Source organism: Lissotriton helveticus, chromosome 9 (genome assembly GCF_964261635.1).
Source record: "Lissotriton helveticus chromosome 9, aLisHel1.1, whole genome shotgun sequence".
Taxonomy (NCBI): domain Eukaryota; kingdom Metazoa; phylum Chordata; class Amphibia; order Caudata; family Salamandridae; genus Lissotriton; species Lissotriton helveticus.
Genome location: NC_136070.1, coordinates 26,367,608 through 26,383,365, shown reverse-complemented (window position 1 = coordinate 26,383,365; position 15,758 = coordinate 26,367,608). Strand labels below are relative to the sequence as shown.

At 47.4% G+C, this 15,758-nt stretch overlaps 1 protein-coding gene across 1 annotated transcript in view; it reads left to right on the top strand.

Annotated features, from left to right (window-relative positions):
* AKAP6 (A-kinase anchoring protein 6) overlaps positions 1-15,758 on the top strand; it is an 848,588-nt gene that overhangs the window by 141,536 nt on the left and 691,294 nt on the right. The window contains exon 2 of the mRNA XM_078659390.1: positions 9,820-10,071. Within this exon, the coding sequence (XP_078515516.1) occupies positions 9,820-10,071 (252 nt within the window). The remainder of the gene's footprint in view (positions 1-9,819; positions 10,072-15,758) is intronic.

The following is a 15,758-nucleotide window of genomic DNA, read 5'->3' as shown; positions in this document are numbered from 1 at the left end:
TGTGTGCACGCAACACATGTGAACCTCATTTGTAAACAGCAGCACGTGTGCACGCAACACACGTGAACTGCATTTGTAAACAGCAGCATGTGTGCACGCAACACACGTTAACCGCATTTGTAAACAGCAGCATGTGTGCACGCAACACATGTGAACCTCATTTGTAAACAGCAGCACGTGTGCACGCAACACACGTGAACTGCATTCGTAAACAGCAGCATGTGTGCACGCAACACATGTGAACCTCATTTGTAAACAGCAGCACGTGTGCACGCAACACACGTGAACTGCATTCGTAAACAGCAGCATGTGTGCATGCAACACACGTGAACCGCATTTGTAAACAGCAGCATGCGTGCACGCAAATCACGTGAACCTCATTTGTAAACAGCAGCACGTGTGCACGCAACACATGTGAACCTCATTTGTAAACAGCAGCACGTGTGCACGCAACACATGTGAACCTCATTTGTAAACAGCAGCACGTGTGCACGCAACACATGTGAACCTCATTTGTAAACAGCAGCACGTGTGCACGCAACACATGTGAACCTCATTTGTAAACAGCAGCATGTGTGCACGCAACACATGTGAACCACATTTGTAAACAGCAGCATGTGTGCACGCAACACATGTGAACCTCATTTGTAAACAGCAGCACGTGTGCACGCAACACATGTGAACCTCATTTGTAAACAGCAGCATGTGTGCACGCAACACATGTGAACCTCATTTGTAAACAGCAGCACGTGTGCACGCAACACATGTGAACCTCATTTGTAAACAGCAGCATGTGTGCACGCAACACATGTGAACCTCATTTGTAAACCGCAGCACGTGTGCACGCAACACATGTGAACCGCATTTGTAAACAGCACCATGTATGCACGCAACACATGTGAACCGCATTTGTAAACAGCAGCATGTGTGCACGCAACACATGTGAACCGCATTTGTAAACAGCAGCATGTGTGCACGCAACACATGTGAACCGCATTTGTAAACAGCAGCATGTGTGCACGCAACACACGTGAACCGCATTTGTATGTTCTGCTGAAGCTGTGAAGAGATGGTCTGATCACATGCGAGGGTGTGTTGTCTGCTGGGACTGTGGAGAGCTGTTTTTTTATCGTTGATAGGGGTATTAATGTTCTTTTGGTGCTTGGGAGAGTTGTTTTATAATCACGGGTTAGGGTGTAGGTGTCTTGCTGGGGCTGTGGAGAGATGCTTGTATTGTGTGTGATGTGTGAGTGCTCTCTGAGGATGAAGAGAGGCGTTTTCCCTGCAGGTTGGGGTGCCTGTGATGCTTCTGTGTGTGCCAGAATGCTTTCTAACAATAGTCCTCGTGCTGCGGGGGTGTGTGTCCAGGGCGGGGGTGAGCAGGGAGGGGTGCAGGGTGGGAACAACTGTTGTCTCAGCTATTCTGCCCCATGAGAGCTCACAAGAACCTGCAGTGGGGTGTATGTGTGGGGGCAGGGGACGGGGAGAGGTTTGCAGAGGGGAGGGCAACTTAGGATGCAGTTAATGCACTATTAGGTCACACCACAAACTGCACATTCACAAATAAGATTGAGCAGGGCTTAGCTTCAGTGGGTGTTTGTGGTGTTACTCCCCCCACCCCCAACATATATTCTATTTAATAAATAGTTGGGTACGGGAGCTTTTAGTTCGGTATCTTAAGGTGCTGTAAATACTTACTCAGAGAAAATACACACACACATTCTTGTCTCTGTTCAGAATATCTTAAAACATGGTTATCTTACAAATACTGTGTTTTAAGCACACCCTCACAAGCCGCACTCCTTTCCGTTTTTACTGGCGCTTAAGTCCCCCCCCCCCCGTCCCCCTCCCTGCACTGATTCCTATATAATGATTAATGTTGTTTAATTTGAGCCTGTGGTTTCCAGTGTTCAGCCCCAACACTTAATTATCAACACTGGCACTTATGACAGTCTGCCACATGGTGGCGCGGTTTGTGTAATTTGGAGATGAGCGCAACAACAGTTGTTTATTAGTTCAACATACATTAACAAGCATTTACAATGCAATGGTTTCGCCTTTGAAAAGTTTGAGCTATTGGCATTGTAAATGACAAAATTTGTATTTGTGTTGGTTTTGAAAATAGATAAATAAATGGATTGGCATTTACATTGCCAATAGCTTAATCTCTCGCAAATGTGAGACCTATTGTACACTACGGACGAGCTCAGCAGACAGCAATTACTACCACACACACACACCCAGAGCCACACACACACACACACCCAGAGCCACACACACACACACCCAGAGCCACACACACCCACCCAGAGCCACACCCACCCACCCAGAGCCACACACACACACACCCAGAGCCACACACACACCCCCAGAGCCACACACACCCAGAACCCCACACACACACCCAGAACGTAAAGGGCATCACCCTAAACCGGTAGAGTACCAGGGTATGAGAATTGCATCTCTTTTTAGGCTCAACGCAGTGCTTTAATCTGCAGGTGTTGACTGCCTGCACAATTTACATCTGAAAGTGAGTGTACGTGCCCTTCACAACACTGCTACAGGACATTTTGTACCGACACTACGAGTAGCAAGGAAGTGATTGCCTGGATGAAGTTTGCTCTGTGCATTAGTCGGGTTAACTTGTTGTGTGACCTAGAAGGTAAGAGAAAAACTATGCGTAGAAAAACTCTCTATTTTCTTGTCAAGCTGAGGCCACCAATGCAGTGGCCAAACATGATATAAAAGCGCCCAAGGACCAGTGCCTACCTGCTATGCGTCAGTCGGGTCTGAGGCAAGGCTGACCGACCTACCTGCCTGAGACGCACTTCTCAGATGCATGTTGAGGGTTAGGAAGGGGCTCGCGCTATGCATCCTCACGAGGGGGCGTACGGAGTGATGCCTTAACTTCCGGCCGGAGGTATTGCTTGATCCAGGTCACGTGTTTGGAAGTTTTTGCGGTGTTGTAATACAAATAGTAAAATGGCTGCACCATTTGTCTCTCTAAGCTTGCAGACTATCTAGTTTGAGGACCAGAATATCCTGGTAGCCACAAAAGTTTGATTTCTGGCGAAAACATCCCTTCAGCAGAGAAGGGGACCATTAAGGGAGCGAAAGCACGGACACACGGACAGCGGGAGGGGGGACGGGCTCCCGGACAGCGGCGCAGAAAGGTGGCTTCATGCGCTGCATGATAATTTGATAAATATGCCCCTGTATTTATAGTACAAACACACATGCACTCATGTGATCTATTAGCGATATCTCATGCCTCCCTACACCTCCCATGGTGCCCATCTGCACGAGTATTTGCGCGTCAATAGCAGGCAGCATGGAGAGCCACTCAAAAGATTTACTCCCTGTATTTTACCCTTTTTAGAGGTAATTACAGCCAGGTCAAGAGTCCGTCGTCTGCCTGTGCTTGAGTATAAATCAGTAAAAACAGAAAACTGGACTCCTTGTGGATTACATATTAACATTTGGTTCACTGTCAGGGTTATCCTTTTGAATGGCTGACTTCCCTTTACATCCGCCTTTTTATTTGTACGATAATCTCAAACGGATGGTGTTATGTGATGCAAGGTTTACATTTCATTTTACATACCCATAGTCGTAGAGGGAAAAGACAAGAGATCACTTTAGCATACCCAGTGCACATTTGTGAAGATAGTCCACAGTGAGAAAGTAAACTGCGAAAAATGCCTCGCGCAGAATAACAGGAAACAGCAAAACGAGAAGAAACGAGCCAGGGTGTGAGGGAAGAAAAAGGAACGGTGGGAAGGGGGAGGGAGGAATCCCATGAAAGAGTTATAGAGGAAGGCAACCCATAATACACAGTACTAAAAACCAAGGATACAGACACAAACATATATATTTCGAAACTGGAAGGGGGACGGGCTCACGGACAGCGGGAGGGGGGACGGGCTCACGGACAGCGGGAGGGGGACGGGCTCACGGACAGCGGGAGGGGGGACGGGCACACGGACAGCGGGAGGGGGACGGGCTCACGGACAGCGGGAGGGGGGACGGGCACACGGACAGCGGGAGGGGGGATGGGCATACGGACAGCGGGAGAGGGGACGGGCTCACGGACAGCGGGAGGGGAAACGGGCAGACAGACAGCGGGAGGGGGGCGGGGACGGGCACACAGACAGCGGGAGGGGGGGCGGGAACGGGCTCACGGACAGCGGGAGGGGGCGGGAACGGGATAAAAAAAGTAGTAAAGTATGCCGCTTACCTGCTAGCAACTCAAGGAAAGTGAAATGGCGCAGCCCACCCCTGCAAAGCACACGTTGGAAATGAAACAAACATGCCGATACGAAAAAAAAACAACAACCGCCCACCGCTGCATGACGCACGAAAATGGGCGGGATGAGTAAAAATCGCCGGAACGCCCACGAATCTGCTCGGGGAATGAGTGACGCATCTCTGTTCCAATGGCTAGCCTCCATTTATGGAGCTAGCCAATGGAACAGAGAGGCGGGACAAAGCCCCAGACTGTTCTCAAAAGATTTCGCCTGCGTGAACGCTGCTGCGCAGCGGATCGCCAGGCGAAACCTAAAAATGACTGCTGCATCCTGCCCAAGACATTCTTATAGCTTTGGAGGCCTGGAATAGTCTGAATTGTCACACCTGTAGTGGTGTGATGGGTAATAGTTGTGTTGTTAGTGGCACTGCCTGCATTGGTGGGGGCAGTGGGTGGTGCGACCTGATCCGGATGGTATTCCCAAATGTAGTTTGAATGGGTTGGAGGAGATTAATTCGAGGCACTGGACCTTTCCCGCCTGGTTATTGTAGCACTACAAAATGTTTTTGAGCATGTACTCCATTTATTTTAGTAGTCCAGAGATATCCCATTTCCTTTTTATGAAAAGCTATTTTTTTCATTCTTTTTTGGGTTCTTTCCTTGATCCAACATATAGGTTACATCCTTGCTTTTCCAGAATATTATTTAGGTTAGAGCGCCATCAGACTAGGATGAAAAGGTGTAAAAAGAAAAACAAGACCGCGTGCCTTTTCAATGTATGCACTGAGGAAGAAACATCCCCGTGTCCACCAGGACTCCCCCGACACTGCTCCAATATACGAAAGAGGCAAAGATGCCGCTTTAAAAAGCACTGCGTCACAATTTATCAACTTTGCACAACCCTTCCGGTCACTCATTAACTTTGACCCTCCATGGGCCTCCTCTGCCTTTCGGCTAGGATTGTGCTATAGAAAATCCATCATTTCTAGCTCGCCCTACACTACATTACATATATTGTACATTCGAAAGACATTTGCTCTGCATTTTCTGTATTTTCTTCTGGCTTTGATTGCTCACATGTGGTATATATATATATATATATATTTTTATATAGCGCGACCTCGACCCGAAGGTATCCGAGCGCTTTACATGAGCACCAGTTGCGTTACAGATGGACACATTAATTTTTGTTGGGCACGGGAGATTAAGTGATTTGCCCAGAATCACAGGATGTTAAGTGTCCCTGCTAAGACTCAAACCCGTTTCACCAGTTTCAAGGTCGCCCGCTCTAGCTGTTAGACCACATCCTTGCCCCACTTCCTGTAAAGGTAAACATTGTTTACCTTTACAGAGAGCCTCACACAGTACATTATTTGTAAAGCTCTGTTCGCTTTATTTTGAGTCGAGTCTGTGTGTTCTGTGTGAGGGGTATGACGTCATCCAATGATGCAGCAGGTCTCTGACCTTTGACATCTGGCTCATTTGTCATATCTCGCTGCCCCAACTTCCTGAAACAAAAACAATAAAGGGTGTTGCCTGATTGTCACCAGGGCGCAGGGCAGGGAGGGTTCCTGGCTGTTTTTTTTCCACGTGTTCCTGCCCCTTGGTGACAGTGGGCAGAGGAACCTTTCATCGAGAGTGGGACAGTCTGCCCAGGTGGGACAGCAGAAGGACCTGCCCTCGCACACACGGGCGAAAAAAATTGAAACGAGAAATTGAAAAAAACTCCAGAAACAATCGCTTTGAAATTCAAAAAATTGGTTTCATTCTTGGACCCAAAAGGTGCCGAATGACAGGAGACCAGGGGTGGAGCAGCAGGGAAGTAAAGAGTGCGGGGGCACAAAAACCACTCACAAAACAAACAGAGGGAAAAGAACAAGTTGGGAAGTTGTCAACACCGCTTAAAGAAAAGAGGAGGAAGGCTGAAGGAGGGATGGGGACAAGAGAGATGGCCATGGAGGAAGGAGAGAGAAACCCCTCTCCCCTGGCTACCCTCGCCCAAAAAAGAGGAATTTAATCATCCCTTAGGGACGATAAAAAACCTACAGGTCTCGCCCACACCAGTAATGTGGCGCATCACACGACCGCCTCTCACCAGCCGCTCCACCTGTGGTTTGAGGCATTCTCCTTTAGGGGGGCCTATATCTATAAGTCCTACTCAAACAAGGAAGACAGACGGTCAGAAGGCCCCCAGACCCCCTACCGGGGTTTGGAGCATCATTGATTAGGACCCCCCCCCCCTCCCACCCCACAGAGCTAAAGTCATACTCCCACCAGGAACGCAGAAAGTATCAAGAACCCGAGTCCTCAATCCTCTCCTTGGCCTTGCAGCATCGTGCATTAGGGGCACCCCCAGATCTAGAGGGCACTCGACTAACGCAGGAGGTCACAGATACCCCCGAGTCCTCAATCCTCTCCTGGCCTTGCAGCCTCGTGCCTTAGGGGCACCCCCAGATCTAGAGGTCAGACACCTCCGCCTCCTACCAACCATTATTGGGAAAAACATTTCTGGCGTAATTCACTCACAGGATTCATAGAGGTGGGCGTATCTGGCGTAATTCACTCACAGGATTCATAGAGGTGGGCGTATCTGGCGTAATTCACTCACAGGATTCATAGGGGTGGGCGTATCTGGCGTAATTCACTCACATGATTCATAGGGGTGGGCGTATCTGGCGTAATTCACTCACATGATTCATAGGGGTGGGCGTATCTGGCGTAATTCACTCACAGGATTCATAGGGGTGGGCGTATCTGGCGTAATTCACTCACAGGATTCATAGGGGTGGGCGTATCTGGCGTAATTCACTCACAGGATTCATAGGGGTGGGCGTATCTGGCGTAATTCACTCACAGGATTCATAGGGGTGGGCGTATCTGGCGTAATTCACTCACAGGATTCATAGAGGTGGGCGTATCTGGCGTAATTCACTCACAGGATTCATAGAGGTGGGCGTATCTGGCGTAATTCACTCACAGGATTCATAGGGGTGGGCGTATCTGGCGTAATTCACTCACAGGATTCATAGGGGTGGGCGTATCTGGCGTAATTCACTCACATGATTCATAGGGGTGGGCGTATCTGGCGTAATTCACTCGTAATTCACTCACAGGATTCATAGGGGTGGGCGTATCTGGCGTAATTCACTCACATGATTCATAGGGGTGGGCGTATCTGGCGTAATTCACTCACAGGATTCATAGGGGTGGGCGTATCTGGCGTAATTCACTCACATGATTCATAGGGGTGGGCGTATCTGGCGTAATTCACTCACAGGATTCATAGGGGTGGGCGTATCTGGCGTAATTCACTCACAGGATTCATAGGGGTGGGCGTATCTGGCGTAATTCACTCACAGGATTCATAGAGGTGGGCGTATCTGGCGTAATTCACTCACAGGATTCATAGGGGTGGGCGTATCTGGCGTAATTCACTCACAGGATTCATAGGGGTGGGCGTATCTGGCGTAATTCACTCACAGGATTCATAGGGGTGGGCGTATCTGGCGTAATTCACTCACAGGATTCATAGGGGTGGGCGTATCTGGCGTAATTCACTCACAGGATTCATAGAGGTGGGCGTATCTGGCGTAATTCACTCACAGGATTCATAGAGGTGGGCGTATCTGGCGTAATTCACTCACATGATTCATAGGGGTGGGCGTATCTGGCGTAATTCACTCACAGGATTCATAGGGGTGGGCGTATCTGGCGTAATTCACTCACATGATTCATAGGGGTGGGCGTATCTGGCGTAATTCACTCACAGGATTCATAGGGGTGGGCGTATCTGGCGTAATTCACTCACAGGATTCATAGGGGTGGGCGTATCTGGCGTAATTCACTCATTTCACTCACAGGATTCATAGGGGTGGGCGTATCTGGCATAATTCACTCACAGGATTCATAGGGGTGGGCGTATCTGGCGTAATTCACTCACAGGATTCATAGGGGTGGGCGTATCTGGCGTAATTCACTCACAGGATTCATAGAGGTGGGCGTATCTGGCGTGATTCACTCACATGATTCATAGGGGTGGGCGTATCTGGCGTAATTCACTCACAGGATTCATAGGGGTGGGCGTATCTGGCGTAATTCACTCACAGGATTCATAGGGGTGGGCGTATCTGGCATAATTCACTCACAGGATTCATAGGGGTGGGCGTATCTGGCGTAATTCACTCACAGGATTCATAGAGGTGGGCGTATCTGGCGTAATTCACTCACAGGATTCGTAGAGGTGGGCGTATCTAGCGTAATTCTCTCTAGCCGAATAACTTCAAAATTACCAAATTATGCTCAATTGTGTGAGAAGTGTAATCCAGCATTTAGAACTATTTTCTTAGTGCAAATTACAACCTTGCAACCAAAATTGGCCCGAGGATACATTTCAAGCTAAGAAAAGAGCACTAAATGCTCCAGGATACATACGCACTAGCACGCTGCCGCTCGCTCTTGTACGGTGTTCTTGTGCTCCTGCGATAGGATTTTTGCCATAATTTACTCTTAATTATTCAAGCTGGCTTAATCGTGTAATTTCAGTAATTTCGCATTACAAGAATAATGCATAATTACTGAAATTACTCCGGTGTAATTATTATTATTTTTTTTTTAGAGTTTTATATAGCGCAAACTAGACCCCAGCAATCTGGTATTGGAGCGCTTTACATGAGCACCAGTTTCGTTACAGAGGGACACATTTATTTTTTGTTAGGCACAGGGAGATTAAGTGATTTGCCCAGAATCACACGATGTTTTAGTGTCGTTGCCGAGACCATTCCTTCCAGGTCCAGTAAGGAACTGAAAAAGGGTGCGTTATGCAAAGGTCACGTAACACCACCTTCTTGTAAATTCATTTTTTTTTAGATTCTGCCTCCCTCCCCAACACGCAGATTGCGCTCCATAGTGAACAATGCCACCAGCTCCCACAGGGGGACTCATGTGAACAACCTGTTTAATCTCTACACTTGTGCCATCTGTGGGAAATGGTGAAAGAACACAGGACAACCCTAGCCGCAGCCGCTGCAGGTTAAAATTTTCCCCCGTGGTTGTCTCTCGAAATCCCCCCTCACCCGGCCCCACCGGCCTTACCTGCAGCGGCCGTGGCTGGATAACCCAAGCAGAGCACAGGGAAAAATGATTCCCAAATACTGCTGAGAGGCTGCTAAGTGACTCAGTCGATGCAGCTCATGCTACAGAGATCAGTGTTTCACAGGTTCAGATCCTGGCAAGGGTGACTCAGTCTGCAATCCTTTCCAGGCTCAACAAATGAGTAGGAGCTTCTTTTCCCTTGGCACAAAAGGTTCCTAAGCATTTTTTATTTTATTATTTAAGGTATGTATGTAAACTTTTATGATTCGATTGAATCGAATAAAGTTATTTGAACTGAACTGAGTACCACCGAGGTGTGGAATGGGCCTCACTAAGAGACATAAAATCTCGCCAGCGAGACTGCGCAAGCGCAGCCTACGCCAGCCGAGACCTAAACAGGTAGAAGTTGTGGTGTAGGATATGCTCTGTGTGAGTGGAGGTATTTATATGGCCTCTCTCTCTCTCTCTCTCTCTCTCTGCAGGACATCTGTGAGGACATCTCTGACCATGTGGAGCAGATCCATGCCCTCTTGGAGACTGAGTTCTCGCTGAAGCTGCTGTCCTACTCGGTCAGCGTCATTGTGGACATCCACAGCGTGCAGCTGCTGTGGCACCAGCTGCGCGTGTCGGTGCTGGTGCTGCGCGAGCGCATCCTACGCGGACTGCAGGACAGCAACGGTAACTACACCCGTCAGACGGATATCCTGCAAGCCTTCTCCGCGGAGCCCACAGAGGTACGCATTCGGGTCACTAGGGTGGAGAACTGCGGTAGGGATGGAGCAACTGGTGGGATGGAGCAACTGGTGGGATGGGAAGTGGTGGTGAGAGATTGAGTAGAACTGATGGCCAATCGGTGAGAGCGGAGGGATGACCCGTGCAAACATGATGGGGCGGAGTCACACATGCACCAAACACAAGCAAGGTAAGAACAGCTTGACCCAGGAAGATAGAACTGACCAATTCTGGGATAGCTGAGCTATGAACCCTACTGAGAGGAAGAGAGCCTGAGCCATTGAACCTACAATTAGATTTTGAGTTAACCAAGACCTTTTTGTTTTTATTAAACTTCTCTCATTCTCTCTATCTCTCTCTCTCTCTCTCTCTCTCTCTCTCTCTCTCTCTCTCTCTCTCTCTCTCTCTGTCTGTCTCTTTCTCTCTTTCTAGCTTTACTGTGAGTGACAACATTCTGCTCTTTCACAAGGAACACATCTGCTCAAAAAGTAATTGTGTTCAGCGCCAGGGACTACTGTGGCAATGTGTGCTTTTTTGGACCCAAAAATATTTTAGCTTTTTTGCCAATCTTTGTTATAATGGTGAGGGTGCAGTAACTCCCACAGCAATAACGTGTTACATAAACGATGTCACAACAAGAAACGCAATGACAAAACCAAAAGGCTGACTACCAACGTAAGACCTATTGGCCTTGCCAATGCTCATTTAGTTTCATGTTTTCCATAAACTTTTTGAAATTGCTTTATCTGATTTTCCATTATACTTTTTGGGGGGAAATACTAGCATGCATCAGCCCATTTTACCAAATGATGCTTTCAAGAAATGGTACCTAACATTTTACAGTAGTTTAGCAAAACGTTTATTTCCTGGCGGCATTTTTTGGTGGACATTTTATTTCATAAGCAAGGAACCAGGGGCGTAACACAGACCCCGGATGCCCCCGCGGTGCGGGGGGGGCCCCAAGCTCCAAGGGGCCCCCCTCGGCACTGCAGTCTGGCTGGAGAGCTCCTGTTTGAGCCCGGAGGGGGCCCCTTTATGTACCTTGCAGGGAGGCCCCCAAAATTTTCGTTGCCAGTGCAAGGAACCATCACTCTTGCTTTAAACCTTCTGCAAATATTTGCATCTTATCAGAGAGCATTCTGGGAGCATTAAACAGAGCCTCATGTTGTTAAACGTTGCAAACATGTGTACACATATTTATACTGGAACTATTGTCAGTACTGCAGCCCAAGCTTTCAACCTGCCCTTAAAGTGTTCACTCTAATAACAACGGCTTTGCATTAATCAACCCTAAATACAAACTCGGGCAGTATTGACACATGGGCACAAATATTACCTTAACAGCAGACAGTGCCCTTCCCTGATCCATAATGTGGTTCTGTAAACTGGCAGCCACAGGGTTTTTTCTGCAGGGGATTGGGTCTACCTGTCCCAAGGACAAAATAAACATGAAAACTTGTCTTTGATCCTAAACAAAATGTCCTTGGTATCGGTAATTCCACACCCATGCTTGTGATTTTCCTACTGCAGTGTAAGTTTACTGTGCAGCTGCAGTGTGCATTTTTAGAACTCATACAGCAATGTGATTTTTCTGAGCAGTTTATCTGGCCCTGTGAAGGCGTGTGAATTTACAGCTGGAGGTATACCACCCTGCTGGAGGTGTACCACCCTGCTGTGGGTGTACCACCCTGCTGGAGGTGTACCACCCTGCTGGGGGTGTACCACCCTGCTGGAGAGGTGCCACCCTGCTGGAGAGGTACCACCCTGCTGGAGAGGTACCACCCTGCTGGAAAGGTACCACCCTGCTGGAGGTGTACCACCCTGCTGGAGAGGTACCACCCTGCTGGAGGTGTACCACCCTGCTGGAGGTGTACCACCTTGCTGGAGGTATACCACCCTGCTGGAGGTGTACCACCCTGATCTGTAATATGGAACCTCCTGCTGCAGTGTGTTTGCAGATCATGGTATTGTGGCTCAGTTTGCAGTGTGAGTTTATGGGACAGCGTACTATGGCTCAGTTTGCAGTGTGAGTTTATGGGACAGGGTACCATGGCTCAGTTTGCAGTGGGAGTTTACAGGACAGAGTATTATGGCCCAATTTGCAGTGAGAGTTTATAGGACCAGGTATATTTGTACTGTTTGCAGTGTGAATTTACAGGACAAAGGTAATATGGCTCAGTTTATAGTGTGAGTTTACAGGGCAGGGTACCATAGCTCAGTTTGAAGTGGGAGTTTACAGGACAGAGTATTATGGCCCCATTCGCAGTGTGAGTTTATAGGACCAGGTATTATGGCTCTGTTTGCCGTGTGAATTTACAGGACAAAGGTAATATGGCTCAGTTTGCAGTGTGAGATTACAGGACAGAGTACTATGGCTTAGTTTACATCACGAGTTTACAGGACAGGTTACTATGGCTCTGTTTGCAGTGCGAGTTTGAAGGACTGGGTACTATGTCTCTGTTTATAGTGTGAGTTTACAGGACAAGGTACTATAGCTCAGTTTGCAGTGTGAGTTTACAGGACAGGGTACTATGGCTCTGTTTGCAGTGGGAGTTTACAGAACTGGGTACTATGGCTGTTTGCAGTGTGAGTTTACAGGACAGGGTACTATGGCTCTGTTTGCAGTGTGAGTTTACAGAAAATTGTACTATGGCTCTGTTTGCAGTGTGCATTTACAAGACAGGGTACTATGGCTCCATTTGCAGTGTAAATTTACAGGACAGAGGTAATAGGGCTCATTTTGCAGTGTGAGTTTACAGGACCGGGTACTATGGCTCTGTTTGCAGTGTGAGTTTTACGGACAGTGTATTATGGCTCAGTTTGCAGTGTGAGTTTACAGGACAGGGTATACTGGCTCTGTTTGCATTGTGAGTTTACAGGACAGGGACTATGGCTCTGTTTTCAGTGTGAGTTTACAGGACAGGGTACAATGCCTCTGTTTGCAGTGTGAGTTTACAGGACAGGGTACTATGACTCTGTTTGCAGTGGGAGTTTACATGACAGGGACTATGGCTCTGTTTGCAGTGTGAATTTACAGGACAGTGTACTATGGCCCAGTTGGCAGTGAGAATTTACAGGACAGTGTACTATGGCTCAGTTTCCAGTGTGAGTTTACAGGACGGGGTATTATGCCTCAGTTTGCAGTGTGAGTTAACAGAACAGGGTACTATGGCTCTGTTTGCAGTGTGAGTTTACAGGACAGGGTACTATGGCTCTGTTTGCAGTGGGAGTTTACATGACAGGGACTATGGCTCTGTTTGCAGTGTGAATTTACAGGACAGTGTACTATGGCTCAGTTGGCAGTGAGAATTTACAGGACAGTGTACTATGGCTCAGTTTCCAGTGTGAGTTTACAGGACATGGTATTATGCCTCAGTTTCCAGTGTGAGTTTACAGGACAGGGTATTATGCCTCAGTTTGCAGTGTGAGTTAACAGAACAGGGTACTATGGCTCTGTTTGCAGTGTGAGTTTACAGGACAGGGTATTATGCCTCAGTTTGCAGTGTGAGTTAACAGAACAGGGTACTATGGCTCTGTTTGCAGTGTGAGTTTACAGGACAGGGTATTATGGCTCAGTTTGCAGTGTGAGGTTACAGGAAAGTGTATTATAGTTCAGTTTGCAGTGTGAATTTACAGGACAGGGTATTATGGCTCTGTTGCAGTGTGAGTTTACAGAACAGGGTAATATGGCTCTGTTTACAGTGTGAATTTACAGGACAGGGTACTATGGCTCTTTTTGCTGTGTGAGTTTACAGAACAGGCTAGTGTGGCTCTCTTTGCAGTGGGAGTTTACAGTTCATGGTAAGGCATTTCCCAATGTAGTGAGACTTTAAAGGAAGAAATTAAGGAAGTTGTTGAAGTTTTTGTTTCCAGATCAAGTTATTATGCCTCCCCGTTAATGAGTTTACAGAGCCTTTTGATGCAGTGTGATTTGGCAGAGCAGTGTATTGTACCCCCTTTGCTGTCTGGTCTTATAACGCAGCATGGAATGGCGACTCTCGCAGTGTTCATTTATATAAGAAACGCTGAAGGTTGTTGTAGAGGTTGGACTCCACCCAGGAGGGCATCAAATCTCCCATTGTGGTCTGAGTTACTTTGCACAGTACTTTGACTCTACTGCAGTGTGAGTTTGCAAAGCCGGGTATTGTGCCCCCAATGCAGTGTAAGGTTACATAACAGGGTGCCCTGCCTCCTGTGGGTGCAGGTGTTTACAGAGCAGCTTAATGCAGCTATGTCTGCAGTGTGTGTTTACAGAGAAGGCTATTATGCATCCCACAGCTGGGGGAGTGAACAGAGCAGGTTGTTTCTTCTACCTTTGCATTGTGAGGTTACAGGGCAGTGTACAATGATTCCAGCTGCAGTGTGAGTTTACAGAGCAGTGTACAATGATTCCAGCTGCAGTGTGAGTTTACAGAGCAGTGTACAATGATTCCAGCTGCAGTGTGAGTTTACAGAGCAGTGTATAATGCTTTCAGCTGCAGTGTGAGTTTACAGAGCAGTGTATAATGCTTTCAGCTGCAGTGTGAGTTTACAGAGCAGTGTATAATGCTTTCAGCTGCAGTGTGAGTTTACAGAGCAGTGTACAATGATTCCAGCTGCAGTGTGAGTTTACAGAGCAGTGTATAATGCTTTCAGCTGCAGTGTGAGTTTACAGAGCAGTGTATAATGCTTTCAGCTGCAGTGTGAGTTTACAGAGCAGTGTCTAATGCTTCTAGCTGCAGTGTGAGTTTACAGAGCAGTGTATAATTCTTCCAGCTGCAGTGTGAGTTTACAGAGCAGTGTACAATGATTCCAGCTGCAGTGTGAGTTTACAGAGCAGTGTACAATGATTCCAGCTGCAGTGTGAGTTTACAGAGCAGTGTACAATGCTTTCAGCTGCAGTGTGAGTTTACAGAGCAGTGTATAATGCTTTCAGCTGCAGTGTGAGTTTACAGAGCAGTGTATAATGCTTTCAGCTGCAGTGTGAGTTTACAGAGCAGGGTATAATGCTTTCAGCTGCAGTGTGAGTTTACAGAGCAGTGTATAATGCTTCTAGCTGCACTGTGAGTTTACAGAGCAGTGTATAATGCTTCTAGCTGCACTGTGAGTTTACAGAGCAGTGTATAATGCTTCCAGCTGCAGTGTGAGTTTACAAAGCAGGTTATTGTTTCTGCCTTTGCATTGTGAGTATACAGAGCAGTGTATAATGCACCCAGTTGCAGTGTGAGTTTACAGAGCAGTTATTGTGGCTACCACTGCAGTGTGTGTTAACAAATCAGGGTATTGTTCATCCCGCTACAGTGTGAGTTTACAGAGTAGGTGAATGCAGCTATGTCTACAGCATGTGTTTACAGAGCAGTGTATAATGCTTTCAGCTGCAGTGTGAGTTTACAGAGCAGGGTATAATGCTTTCAGCTGCAGTGTGAGTTTACAGAGCAGTGTATAATGCTTCTAGCTGCACTGTGAGTTTACAGAGCAGTGTATAATGCTTCTAGCTGCACTGTGAGTTTACAGAGCAGTGTATAATGCTTCCAGCTGCAGTGTGAGTTTACAAAGCAGGTTATTGTTTCTGCCTTTGCATTGTGAGTATACAGAGCAGTGTATAATGCACCCAGTTGCAGTGTGAGTTTACAGAGCAGTTATTGTGGCTACCACTGCCGTGTGTGTTTACAAATCAGGGTATTGTTCATCCCGCTACAGTGTGAGTTTA